Source organism: Cebidichthys violaceus, unplaced genomic scaffold (assembly GCF_023349555.1).
Source record: "Cebidichthys violaceus isolate CVI_PGR_0920_01 unplaced genomic scaffold, fCebVio1.0.p SCAF_12, whole genome shotgun sequence".
Classification (NCBI taxonomy): Eukaryota; Metazoa; Chordata; class Actinopteri; order Perciformes; family Stichaeidae; genus Cebidichthys; species Cebidichthys violaceus.
In genome coordinates, this window is record NW_027176285.1 from 8,322,482 (window position 1) to 8,335,006 (window position 12,525).

The 12,525-nt window shown below is 40.1% G+C and overlaps 2 protein-coding genes across 3 annotated transcripts in view; one reads left to right on the forward strand and one right to left on the reverse strand.

The window, feature by feature from the left end:
* Positions 1-12,525, forward strand: part of cabp1b (calcium binding protein 1b) — a 38,093-nt gene that overhangs the window by 16,099 nt on the left and 9,469 nt on the right. The window lies entirely within an intron of this gene.
* On the reverse strand, positions 1,938-5,020 carry LOC137868729 (voltage-dependent T-type calcium channel subunit alpha-1H-like). Its single transcript, XM_068705626.1, has 8 exons — positions 4,952-5,020; positions 4,684-4,754; positions 4,393-4,526; positions 4,215-4,273; positions 4,019-4,097; positions 3,544-3,656; positions 2,717-2,875; positions 1,938-2,027 (listed from the first exon to the last, which is right to left on the reverse strand). The coding sequence occupies exons 1-8, from the start codon at positions 5,018-5,020 to the stop codon at positions 1,938-1,940; spliced, it is 774 nt and encodes a 257-aa protein (XP_068561727.1).

A 12,525-nucleotide genomic window follows, 5' to 3' on the forward strand; every position in this document is an offset into this window, starting at 1 on the left:
AAAAATATAATGTATGTGTATATGTGTTACTGCAAGGTAATAAACATGTTTGCTGACATTTGTTTTGCTACTGTTGTTAATGTTAACTGTCTTGATTGATTTCCTCTGCTTTAGGATTGCAATATATATGTGTATATGTAAATATGTATGTATGTGTGAATGAAATAAAATAAAGTTATTGATAAATACATTGTTTTAATTACAAGAACTATAACTGATTGAAAATTATTAATTTAATATAGTAACTGATTATTAATTTAGAAAAACAATATTATGAAAAAGAACTATGAATGAGTTATTGAATATATGATTAAAAACTGATTAAAAACTAATCTAAAACCTTTACAGTATATATACTGAAAAGGTTTTAGTTTAATGTATTTGTGTGTGTGTGTGTGTGTGTGTGTGTGTGTATATATATATTTAAAATATGTATATATTTAAAATATCTATATGTATATATACATATAGATATAATACTGCTGAGCAGGGATTCTGCGATGGAGCAGCAAGGGGGGAGGGGGGTCTGGAACAGTTGGTGACGCAAACAGGAAGTCCTCTAGCTAGGCCGTCTCATTTCGGAGACCGCACGGTCCAGCCTTTGCGGTCCTCAAAGTAAATCCTCAAAGGCCGACGCAGACCGCGAAGGCTGGGTCCTCCGAAGGATGCAGCCCCTGAATTGAGACACAGTTACTGTCTTCATCAGCATCCTGAAATAGCAAGAACATTGTGTATTATGGACTGTACGGCCTAGAGACATTCACAAAGGCAGCTCAGTGTAACGTTAACAGTCAGCAGAGCTGCGACCGCTGTTTGAAACTATACTCCGGTAGAGAAAACTGCAAAATGGTGATCTGAATCTCTGGCTGCGGCATCTTAGTGCCGTGAATGGAGACGTGCGACTGCGTGACTACTTATGACGGTGAACTTGGGTTAACGTTAGCTCAACACCGGCCAAAGCTGCACACAACACAATAAGAGACTTTAGCAGAATATAATGTCACATTTAAAAATAAAGAAAGAAAGGTGAAATAGCGCTCCTTGTTCATTTGTTTCACCGACTATTCTCCAGAAATTCACGGTACCGTTAAAGCCGAATGGTCTAACCTTTCTGCTTTTAGCAGCACGTTAGGTCAATGTTACTTGAGAAAACGAAATGCAGTGATGTTAATGTAACTTGTATGCCTCATTTCTTACCTTTGGGAGCAAGAATGTTTGTTCCTACATGTGTGCATTTACCTTAATGCATCTGTAAGTTCTGCCGCTTCTTAGCTAACCTCACTTAGCTTATTAAGGTGGAGGATGGGTGGAAACCACGAAACTCTGTCAAAGTCCATGAAAGTTTGTAAAAGTAGATGAGCTGGTATCTAAAAAGCATTAAATATACGCTATAACATTATCATGGAGGAAAGTCATATGGAATTGTGGCATTGAACCGACCACTTTTCCAGTCCTTGCCATGAGGCTCAAAAACACTGTAGACTGACTTAACAAAAACCCACTAACGTTAGCTTAGTGATTTAAGTAAAGTTACAGCCCAGTAAAGTTTGCATGTTTGATCAACTTTTCAGTAGTGTAAAAACAAATTCAACTGCTGCAACATCTTGGTTATAATGTGTTTGTTAACGAAAAATAATTAAAACAGGTCTTACCTTTGGGGAAATAGCAGCCGCTGCAACATGTGGCCAAAATGTGTTGGGCGGAAGTGTAAGTTGATTAAAAATAAAGACCTCCCAATGAGTAAAATTCATCAAATTCAGTTAGTTTTAAAAAAGCAGTATAAATCAATAAATCATTCAATTAGAATGAAACAACTGCTATCAAAACAAACTTGGCATATATACAAAACAAATAAAACATTAAAAAAGCAGTTTAAATCAATAAATCATTCAATTAGAATGAAACAACTGCTATCAAAACAAACTTGGCATATACAATCAAACCGACGATGTGGCGTGAACATCATTCTCAGGGTCTAACTGGACGCTGTCATCTGGAGATGAGACCGGCTGTACATCACGTTCTTCCTTCATGGGGGGACACAAAAGTTAGAAGGATTGTTAAAATATTAAAATAATCTTCTGTAACATTGGTATTTCTGAAAGTCAGAAATCAAAGTTGGTTTATTTCATTATTATTTGTATTTTGTTCTTGTCAGCTTTCCTCCCACAGCACAATCTTTGTACAGTGTGTCTTTTTGCAGTGTAGTTCAGGTTTGATCATTTCATTCAAACAAATCTGAATCTCTCTAGAAACAGCGTCCCAGTCTGAGTAATCCACCGTATTCACTTAAGAGTTAAAAACATTTCGGTGGATTTTTTTAGACCAACAAGAACATTGTTTCTGGAAAGACGTGGAAAAACTTTATTGTTAGAAAAATCTGACATTAAATCACAGTAAGAGCTGTTGCTGTTGGTGATTTTGGTACTACTAAAAATAGAGACCAAGTTCTGAGACATTTATTTGAATTAGCTTACTTGTTTTGACTTTATAAGCAGGTGTTGATTTCCAGAGAAAATTCTTTGGTAGACTAGCTTGTTTGTATATCAATTAACTATCCATTTATTATTGTACTGCACGATGTAAGTAAAATGAAGACAAAGCCTGCATCTTCCCTATAATTAGTACTATATCATATAGCTCTTTCAACAAAACCTCATACGACATTTTTAGGAAAATATTAGGAAAGCTTTCTTGAGCCGTGCATTAACTTTACCTTGCGGTTGTCCTCCATCGCTTGCATTATCACGGCGACCACCAGGTTCACCAGAACAAACTGGGCCGTGATCACAAAGGTAACGAAGTACAGTGGAGACACCCAGGAGAGCCAGGATGAGCAGCCCTCGTCTCCAGGACTACACAGCTTCATGGTGTCCTTGAGAGGCACAGAGCAAGGATTCAGAAGGGAAGAGGGACACAGACTCCAGCCTGCATTACAAACACTATCTTACTCTGAAGTCTTGACTGTTTAGTCACCACGGTGACTTTAATAATCGGACAATTAGAAACTTAAAAGAGATAAACAGTTCTCATCTTACGCTTGAAAGATTTGATCTTACAAACATTATTGTAGTACTTTATTTTATGGGTCTACCATTTACTAATACTTCCCCAACAATTCTCTGCTGTGCACTATAAAACACTCCTTATGCTAACAGCAATTAGCTGAAATAAATGTATTGCAAGTGAACAGTATCTCCATCTTCCTTGTAATGACAACCAAACGGTTCATTTCTTTACAGGACACCTCCCAGAAAATGAATGGGAAATGTATGAAATGAATTATACAAAGGGTTACCAGAGAGTCTTTTCTAATAGACACTAAGTAAAAACTACAAATAGTAAAAGGTATCAGAGGATTTTAAACAACCCCACCCACTGTCCTATCAAACCCTTAAAGTGTCACATTCAATGCATGCGAGTGTCTGGTACCGTCCCATAGACGAGTGATTTTTGGATGTCACTGCTTCCTCGGTGGTCAGGCGATGACGCGTGTCTACAGCTCGTGTGTATCTGCGCGTGTGTGTGTGAGTGTGTGCATACCTTCATGATCACGCTCCAGTTGTCCCCGGTGCACACTTGGAAGAGAGCGAGCAGTGCCATTCCGAAGTGCTTGAAGTTGATGTGGCTGTTTATTCCCCAGCATTCTGGACATTCTGATCCACACAGAGATGCACAACACAGACATTCAGATGCTGACTTCCGCACGGTGGACATGTTGGTTTGAACCACTAACATTTTTTTGAAGTAAGACAATTTGTATATTTTTTTTACATATTGAAAGTGTAGCACAGTAGTAGGCCTACAGTATTTCAACTGTGTAATAGTCCACCATTAGCATTAGCTAAAATGGCTGTTTCTGTGGTATTTACTATCTCACTACTCTGCCTGGTTTAGCTGAAGGCTTTCTTGGTTTCCTTTGCAACAATATGACTTCTGGGATAAGCTCTGGGACCATGATCCTTTGCTGTAAGCCTTTGTGCATGTGTGTGTGTGCTCTGCTAGTAGTGTGACTGACCTAGATTGCCAAACAGCTCCACTCCCAGCGCAGCATAGATAAAAAAGAAGAACATGAAGAGGAGACTTATGTTTCCAACCTGGAACCAAAATGCACATTAGATCCCTCACGCACAACAAACACTACAACATAGATGCTGTCAATTCTGAATTTATAAGGAATCAGACAAAAACAAATACATATATTAAGCATTTACCTGCAACAGCGTTTTCTGAATCGTTTTCAGCAACACGCGTATCTTCTTGGCCTTCAGGACTGAAGAGAGACACGTCATGAACAGCTTTGTACATGTGCCTTCAGGACATACAGAGACATTTTTTTGAACACCCGCAGAATGCAAAAAAATGTCCCTTTTGTCGATTGTGTGTGCACACCTTGTGCCAGTCGGAACACCCTGCAGACTCTGAGGATGCTGGGATTGATGGGAATTGTTTCTGCCATCCTTATCTCGTTCAAAACGATGCTCAGGATGGACACAAAGACGACAACGTCATCCAGCAGATCCCAACTAAACAGACACACAAAAGTCATGCAACACGTTAGGCACTGACGATACCTCACAGCGAATAAGGAAGTAAAATCCGCCCTCATTCTAGTGGCTTACCTGTTTTGCATGAACCTCAGTCAGAGAGACAACAATGTGGACCAAAGAGAGAATCCCCAACGAACCATCAATGACATTCCAGGACGACCGGCAGTAGCTCTCATTCCCGAACAGCAAACCCAGAGCCAGAACCTGGTGTTACAGCAACAACACATCAATTTAAACTTATCAATGAAAGGTTTATAATGCTGTAACTACAAGTGCATATAAGTACAATTATACAGTGCAATAACCACTTCATAATGCATTAGAAAAAGTGTGTGTGCATCTGTCTATATTGGATAGATAGGGTTATGTGTGTGTGTCTCCACACTCTGTATGTGTCTCACTTTGCTTTTGGGGTCTATACCAGGCCTCTTCATAACAATGGTGACACAATTCAGGAGGACGAAGAGCATAACTGTGTAGTGGAAAATCCTGTGAGAGATCGCACGCTGGCAAAAGATGCGGAATCTAAACACACATACACACAGAGAAAATCAGTGGTGGGCCAGCAAAGCCTTCTCTGCTGGCCAGAGAGAATCACAAAGTTATAGCTATTTTATAATTTAATAATTTCTCATAAATATACTACATGTATTCTACATAGTTTTCCCATGAGCTTATTATCTCACTGCACAGCTACTGTCTTCCTCAGTTGCTCTGCTTCCAGCGCTGCTTCCAGCACAGCTTGTTTTAAGTAGAGCTTTTATCCAATCAGATTTCGCCCCTATGCTGTCTCTAGGTAAATAAATCTGCCCGAGGCCTGCAGAATTACAAGTGAAACCCTTTGCAGTTTAAGTAAATGGGGACGATATTGTTGATTGTCATAGTCTTCAACCAATCCGATTTTTAGGTTGACATGTTGGACGTATTCTTTGACGTACCAGAGCTTCTGGGTGGCCTACAAGTATGTCAGCATTAACATAAACATTAAGAAAGCCAAATGAAGAGGTTGATAGTGAAATCCTGTTTGTTTGTGTTCATGTGTGTGTGTTTGTGTGTGTGAGACTTACCTGTTCTGGGGAGACAACACGTAGAATGACCACTCTTCATGCTCTTTGCACCAGTGGAGCGCTTTTCCTTTCAGAGATCTCTGTGAAGGGGGGGGGGGGTAATCTCACAATAACTGCCTTTGTCCAAAGCATGAGCAAAAATACTTTAAAAAGTTGTTGCTCAAAATAGAGGCAAAGAGACCAAGGCCGCATTATTGTGTGTAAAACCTTCATGTGCTCGGTTGGGTCCCAAACCACACTTCTTGACCTATCACTGTTAGGAACTTACGTTGTCCTCATTGGCATTTGTAGGTGCAGAACCTTCCTCTGGGCCTGAGTTGTTCACAGTGGATGTGCTGGGCCCACAGGGAGACAGAGGGTTTTCCTTTGAAAGGTTCACAGGGGTCACGGTGTCAGGGGAGGAGCCGGAGGTCTGAGAGGAGTCTGGATCAGAGCCATCATCGATGCACTGGAAACAACAGGAAAAAGAGTTTGGCGTAGGTGTGAACAAAAAGTGTGCGAGTGTGCCGTACTTAAAAGCCAAATTTGGTGTGATAAAAAGTATAGCTCTTGGAGAAGACAGAGGTCCTCACCTCGTCTTTGAAGCCGTCAATGACGATACCCACGAGGATATTGAGACAGATGAGGTTTCCTATCACAATGATGGCAACAAAATAGATGGCAGCCCACGGAGAGGTGGCCGCCATGGCATTGTACAGCACCACACCCCAGTCCTCCTCAGTCAGAATCTGGATCAAATGAAGAGAGTGGCGCCGACAGAGTTTGAGACACAAATTGCACGATGACGGTACAAAATTAGGAAGTCAGACAAACTAACCTGGAACACAGTGACCATGGACCATAGCACAGTGTCGAAGCTTTTTCTGTCAGTGCCTCTGTCCAGAGTCTTGAATTCACATCGATTACCGAACAGGTACATGCCGATGAGACTGCAGGGAAACAAGAAAAAGCAGTGACAATCATTGAAATGCGTGCATCTGGTGGGTGACAATCACATGTTTCCAAACAGAGAGCAGAAAGAATTTGTGTATGTACATGCCTGAAAATGAAGATGACGAACAGCATTAATATGGCGAGTGGAGCTGCCTTCTCCACGGCCCTCTTCAGCACATGCACTTGTTTCCTCAGTTGAGGGAGGAAGTTGAACAGCCTCATAAACCGCAGCAGACGAAATGCTCGGAGGACCGACAACCTGGCACCGGCTTCAGTTATTGTCTCCCACAGACTGAAAAACACATTTCAAGGCACTGATGGCAACTTCTGCCTGACCACTGTAACTTATATTTATATTTTTACAAAGTCTCGCCTTGAATAGCATCCAAATTTGAGCCCCAACCTGAAAGATGACAAGCTCAAGTTAGGTGACCTCTTGTTGGCGAGGCAACAATGCTGCTGCTGGAGATAATGCAGAACGTCGTTGAATAGTCTCACCGCTAAGTCATCAGTCCCGCTGTCCCCGCCATCATGGTGCACCCTGTTACGATGACAGTAAATAACCGAGAGGAAGTTATTTTCAGGTTAAATGAAGACAAATGAAGACACCAACATGTTTCAAATGCCAAAAGACGTTCAGGTTGTATACAGCGACCGACCTGTTGGCTGCACGTTTGATCCTGTCCAGGCAGCTGGTTAGTTTGGAACAGAGCCACGCGATGAACACAGTGCCCGCTGATGGCCTGCCATTCTGATTTCCCCTCATCCTCTCCAATCTGTTTGAGAACTGGGTGGCGATGACGACTGTGCACACATTCATCATGATGAAGGAGCCCATCTAATTTGGGGAAGTAAACAAGGGGTTCGAAAAATGCTTCAGGGAAATTGCACCAGCAATCTACGTTTTTCTGCCCTCAATTACATTTAGAAAAACTCTTTAAAGAGTTAAGTGGTTGTATTTATGCAGAACTGCATGCAAAACAATTGTGAGGATCCCGACTGCTGTTAATACATAGCATAAGCCCTTCACAACCTCGCCCCTTCATACCTTTCATACCTCCTGCACCGTCACACTCCCAACCACAACCTCAGATCCGCCGACGCCAACCTCTTTACCCCTCCTACTCTGTCCAAGCATCGGACCTGGGGGGACAGGGCCTTCTCCATTGCTGCCCCCTCCCTCTGGAACTCCCTCCCCCAACACCTCAGACATTCTCCCTCACTTGCCACTTTCAAAACTGCTCTTAAATCTCACCAGTTCAAATCTGCTTTTAACCTGTAAAGTCAATTATGTATGTTTTCTTTCTTTCTTTTTGTGTTGTTCCTTATTGTTATGATTTTGTTCTTATTATAAATGCTCTTATTGTTTTTTTTTTTTTACCATGTAAAGTGTCTTTGAGTGCCTTTTAAAGCGCTATATAAATAAAATGTATAATTATTATTATTCATTATTTGACAATTTATAGACCAAACTATAATCAAGAAGTCAAGAGAATTATGGCCTTACGTGGCAATGTCCTCTCCCAGGAAGCAGCGGTTGAGTAGCTGCCCTGCCCACAGCTGGACTCCCATCACCCCGAAGATGTGGATGACAAACAGGGCGAGTAAAAGAACAGTTGCCAACATGGGCAAGATCTCCAAGAGCACTGTCACCATGACACGCATTCCTGCACAGATGAAGACGAAAAGATGCCGTTATTTTTTAATAATCTTTGTCACACACAAGACAAATTCAATTCATGTGCACTCATGTTTAAAGATAGATAGTTGACCTTCTTAATTCTTCTGAATTAACTGTAATTTATTTTCCTAAAGATTCTTTCGTCAAACCAGTAAAAAGAGAACTGCAATAATCTAAGCGGCTTGTATTTCAGTGTTTACATCCATTGTTCTTGCCAGATAGAAGACATGTTATAATAAAGCAATAAAGCAGACTGCTTTGGGAGGTTTATCACATCGATCTACACCCAAAGAGTCACATTAAAAGCTTGAAATGTTCCACCACGTTAACACCACTACATAATGCGCTTACTGTGGGTATGTTTGGAAACACTGGGCGAAACGACAACCTTTCGAGGACCACGGCAAATTGAAACGTTGACTTACTTTCTACTCTGCCGATCAGTCGCATCAGCCCGAGCACATGACAGACCTTCACGTTGAGGCCGAGGGACTCCAGGAAGTAGAAAACCAACCTGAAGGGACAGAAACAGGGAGAGAAGTTTTATTTTCTGTTTTCATAAGCAAAAATAAAAATGTACACGCATTCTCATACTGAATATGAATCCAATCTGATCATAGATAAGCCAAGAGCTGGTGGTTCAAAAACCTTTTTGAATAATGGCTTCTTTAGACTATTATCAAAAAGTCAGACCAGTCTGAAAAAAGTTGTCCAAACTTTTGGGTTTCTCTGCTTTGAAACACTCTGCTGTGTTTGTGAGTGAATGCTCGTGTGTGTTTTCTTTAAGAGAAACGGAGAATTGAAATGTGGTGTTCTCCAAAGGTGACTGATGTTGTTTATCAGTGATTTTCCGGCATGAGCGAAAGGCATTGTGGGATACTCACTCTGCTACGTTGATGAATAGGTCGAACTTGTTCCAGCGGTTGCTGAGGTAACTCCCTTCATCGCCAAAGCCTCCCTTGGCCAACATCTTGATGAGCATTTCCACGATAAAAAATGCCAAGACAAAGGTATTCACCATCTGCAATACATAATAGAAGAAAAAAATCACTGGTACCATACTAAAGTATGTGGCATGTGTTTTCACGGAGAGAAAGGACACTTTTTAATTGTATTTCAACTTAAAAGAGTGCAGGTGTCACTCTAACCTCTAGTTTGTAGCTCCTCTCGCGACCGGGCTCGTCCATGCCCAGACTCATGCAGTTGACGAGGATCACCAGTATGGACACAAAATCCAACCACGTGCAGGAAGAGGTTAAGGTCACAACTCATACATGTTCATTAATTCATGAAACTTATCAACAACAGAGCACCGATGGTTACATACTAGAAAGACCTAATGGGACTAATGATGGCTAGATTAAACGATGTTACAATGTAATAATAGCGACAGTGTATCCTTTACTCTGAAATATACATATTGATGTATCTACTCAAGCATACTCAACGTTTGTATTATTCTGACACATATTTGGGCATGCCAGGTGTCAGACAAAGGTTAAACTTCCAGCAGTGAGAAAGGATATGGGCTACAGGCCACTTTCAGACACCAGTTACGGGGTCTTGTGGTCTGTTTGAACCAGACCAAGACCTCCGGGGCCAGATCCGGGTACGGCAGCTCCGTGGAGTCGTCGGCTGGTATGCCGAGTGCCACTTCAGTCATGATTGAGTTACAGCAAAGTTACTCTGGAGAGAGGTGAAGAGAGGAATGGGCTAAAGTGAAGAAAAACAGGCAGGCAACTATTCTGTGTACTGATATGTCGTGTAGCCTAATTTATAACTCATCATATGTAATGCACTTCCTCATTAGCTTAGGAGTTTAAAACATAGCATTAACACTTTAACTACTTTAGAAGTTTGAATACATATTTGACAGTAAATAGCTGGAAGGTGTTTATGCAGTTATTACACATTATTGTGGATTATCCCTTTGTAACCAGGACACTGAGACTGTTTGTGTGTGTGTGTGTGTGTGTGTGTGTGTGTGTGTGTGTGTGTGTGTGTGTGAGAGAGAGAGAGTGAGATATGTGCACCACACATAAATTCCCATACACTTCCATTATTTCAAGTAATGTTGACTAAAACCCTCACTACAAAAAAAGCAAAGTTATCTGCCTGGTTAGAGTTGTCTGATGGAATTTATTTTTATTTCGTTTTATTAATCAATTCAAAATGAAATATATGTGGAGAAAGCATTCAGATCATGTACTTGAGTAAAAGCAAGGAGCATTATAATAAAAAAAATTATGCTTTGCAAATATCACACATTGCAGAAAACTGTCGACCATTGTAGACGTAAACATTCCAAATGTGTCGCAGTTCATCTCGCGTTGCCCTTTATGCAAATGAATCAGCTGACCGGAAGTAAACACGCAACTCCGTAGAAACGGTCTTTTCTATAACAGTGCGGTCATCCTTTTTCATAAAGGCATCATGATGTTTTGCATGCAACGTCCTTCTTCATTAGCTTAGCATCTCAAAACTAAATATTTAAACGTACAGTGTTTTTAGAATGTCTAATACATATTTGACAGTAAACAGCTGAACGGTGTTTGTATCATATTATTACACGGTATTATGAATAACAACTAGTGTTGGTATGGACGTATTTCTGATCATGGACTCTCTAAAACTAATTTTTAAATCAATTAAAATATTTTTTAAATGCTTTTCCATGCTAATTAAAATTAAAGTAAGCTAGATATTAACATAGGTGGTAAAATAAATTGGTTCATTATAACTCATTAAATCTGTAGATAAAGTTTAATATTTACCTTCATTCTGTAACCTGACACATACTGATGATAGAGGATAGTTTCTCCCAGTGAGCACCAACCCGGATTTCAAAAATAATGATATAGGCCTACTATTATTAGCACAATGTAGAGGACGAAAATCTGTTGAAATCTGGTCTAAACGTGAACGTTTAATCAACGTCTAAATAGTCGGCGAAAAAACGGGAAAATGCTCACTGGGCTAATCAACAATATCTATGGTGTCTATTTTGCATCAAAAGTACTTACCAGAGAAAAAAAAGTTGACTTGTAAGTCCTTAGAAGTCCTTAGAAATCCGGTGTCTGCTTGTAAGTCTTTCTTGTAAATGTTTCAGAGAAATCTGTTGGGGTTAAAATTACCTTTGAGTTAACTGAGCTAACATTGACATGTACTGCCTGTGAAGCTCAAATGTTGTTATAGTCTAAACGCCACATTTGAAAGACAGTTCAGTTCAGTTTCAAAGAATATTACAATGCATTGTCCGGTGGCCTATAGTGACAGCCAATGAAATTGCAGCGTTTATTAACGCTGTCATCATGTGATAGTGATCAAAGATAAATATGAATCCCACTTTGTTGATTGTAATAATAATTGAATAATAATAACCCTAAACCTATTATTATATTGTTATTTTTGGATTGTAGTGGCTGACATGTTAGTGCTAATGTGACTTGTATGTTTAAGAAAAGTAAAATAAATGCTCTAATTCAATGACTATGAAATCAAAGGCAGTGTGTAGAGGTTAAAAGAAATACTAATAAAATACTGAGGCAAATCAAAACTTGACATATGATTATATTACGTACTGGACCTACTTATGGCTGGTATTAACCAACAGTTTTCTTACTTGTATTGTGGAGTACTACTGCAAATGTGAAAAGCAAAATGTATAAAGCCGTTTATGGCTCCAGAGAGATCTGCACACAGTGTGATCCATTTTTTTTAATCCATTGAGTCCGACAGTGTTATAGGCATATGAAAGTATCAGCAAAATGTACTTACAGTATTAACCTGTATGTTGCATTTTACTGCTGTAGATGTTAAAGATTGTGCTAATTTGAACTTGCACTGCTCAGAATATTGCTTCAGTTTGTTAGAAACATTGTTTAGGCAGGTGTCATGCAGGTACAGTGTTAATTATTTGCAGCCTATAAATTATAATGTAAGTTTGATTGACTACCTTTATGGTGATTTATGGTGTTTTTTCTGTCTCATGCTCGGGTGCTCTCTGTGCAAGTTGCTTACCAACCAGTAGGGCTTCCTCCTTTTTAAAGTCCTCCTCTTCCATGCCCCGTTGTTTTGTCCAGACTTTGTCGAGGAGTACCTCCTGCAGCCCACGCCTGGGGTCTACACTGATGGCATGGTTGTTGATGTAAGAGAGACAGCAAGGATAGGTCTGACCAACGCCAGGGAGAGCATTTCCCAGGCCTACATCTAATCCTGTTCTGAATTTTATTTGTTTAAAATGATATATGTATGTCTTTTAGAGCAATTATTTAGTCATGAAAATAACCTGATA

Bases quoted from the DNA above. Each gene is read 5' to 3' on its own strand.
- LOC137868729 (XM_068705626.1), bottom strand. From the start codon at position 5,020: ATGCTCTTCGTCCTCCTGAATTGTGTCACCATTGTTATGAAGAGGCCT. The intron at 4,755-4,951 runs GTGAGACACATA...CTGTAACACCAG, and splicing joins GTATAGACCCCAAAAGCAAA to GTTCTGGCTCTGGGTTTGCT. The intron at 2,876-3,543 runs GTATGCACACAC...GTGCCTCTCAAG, and splicing joins ACTGGAGCGTGATCATGAAG to GACACCATGAAGCTGTGTAG.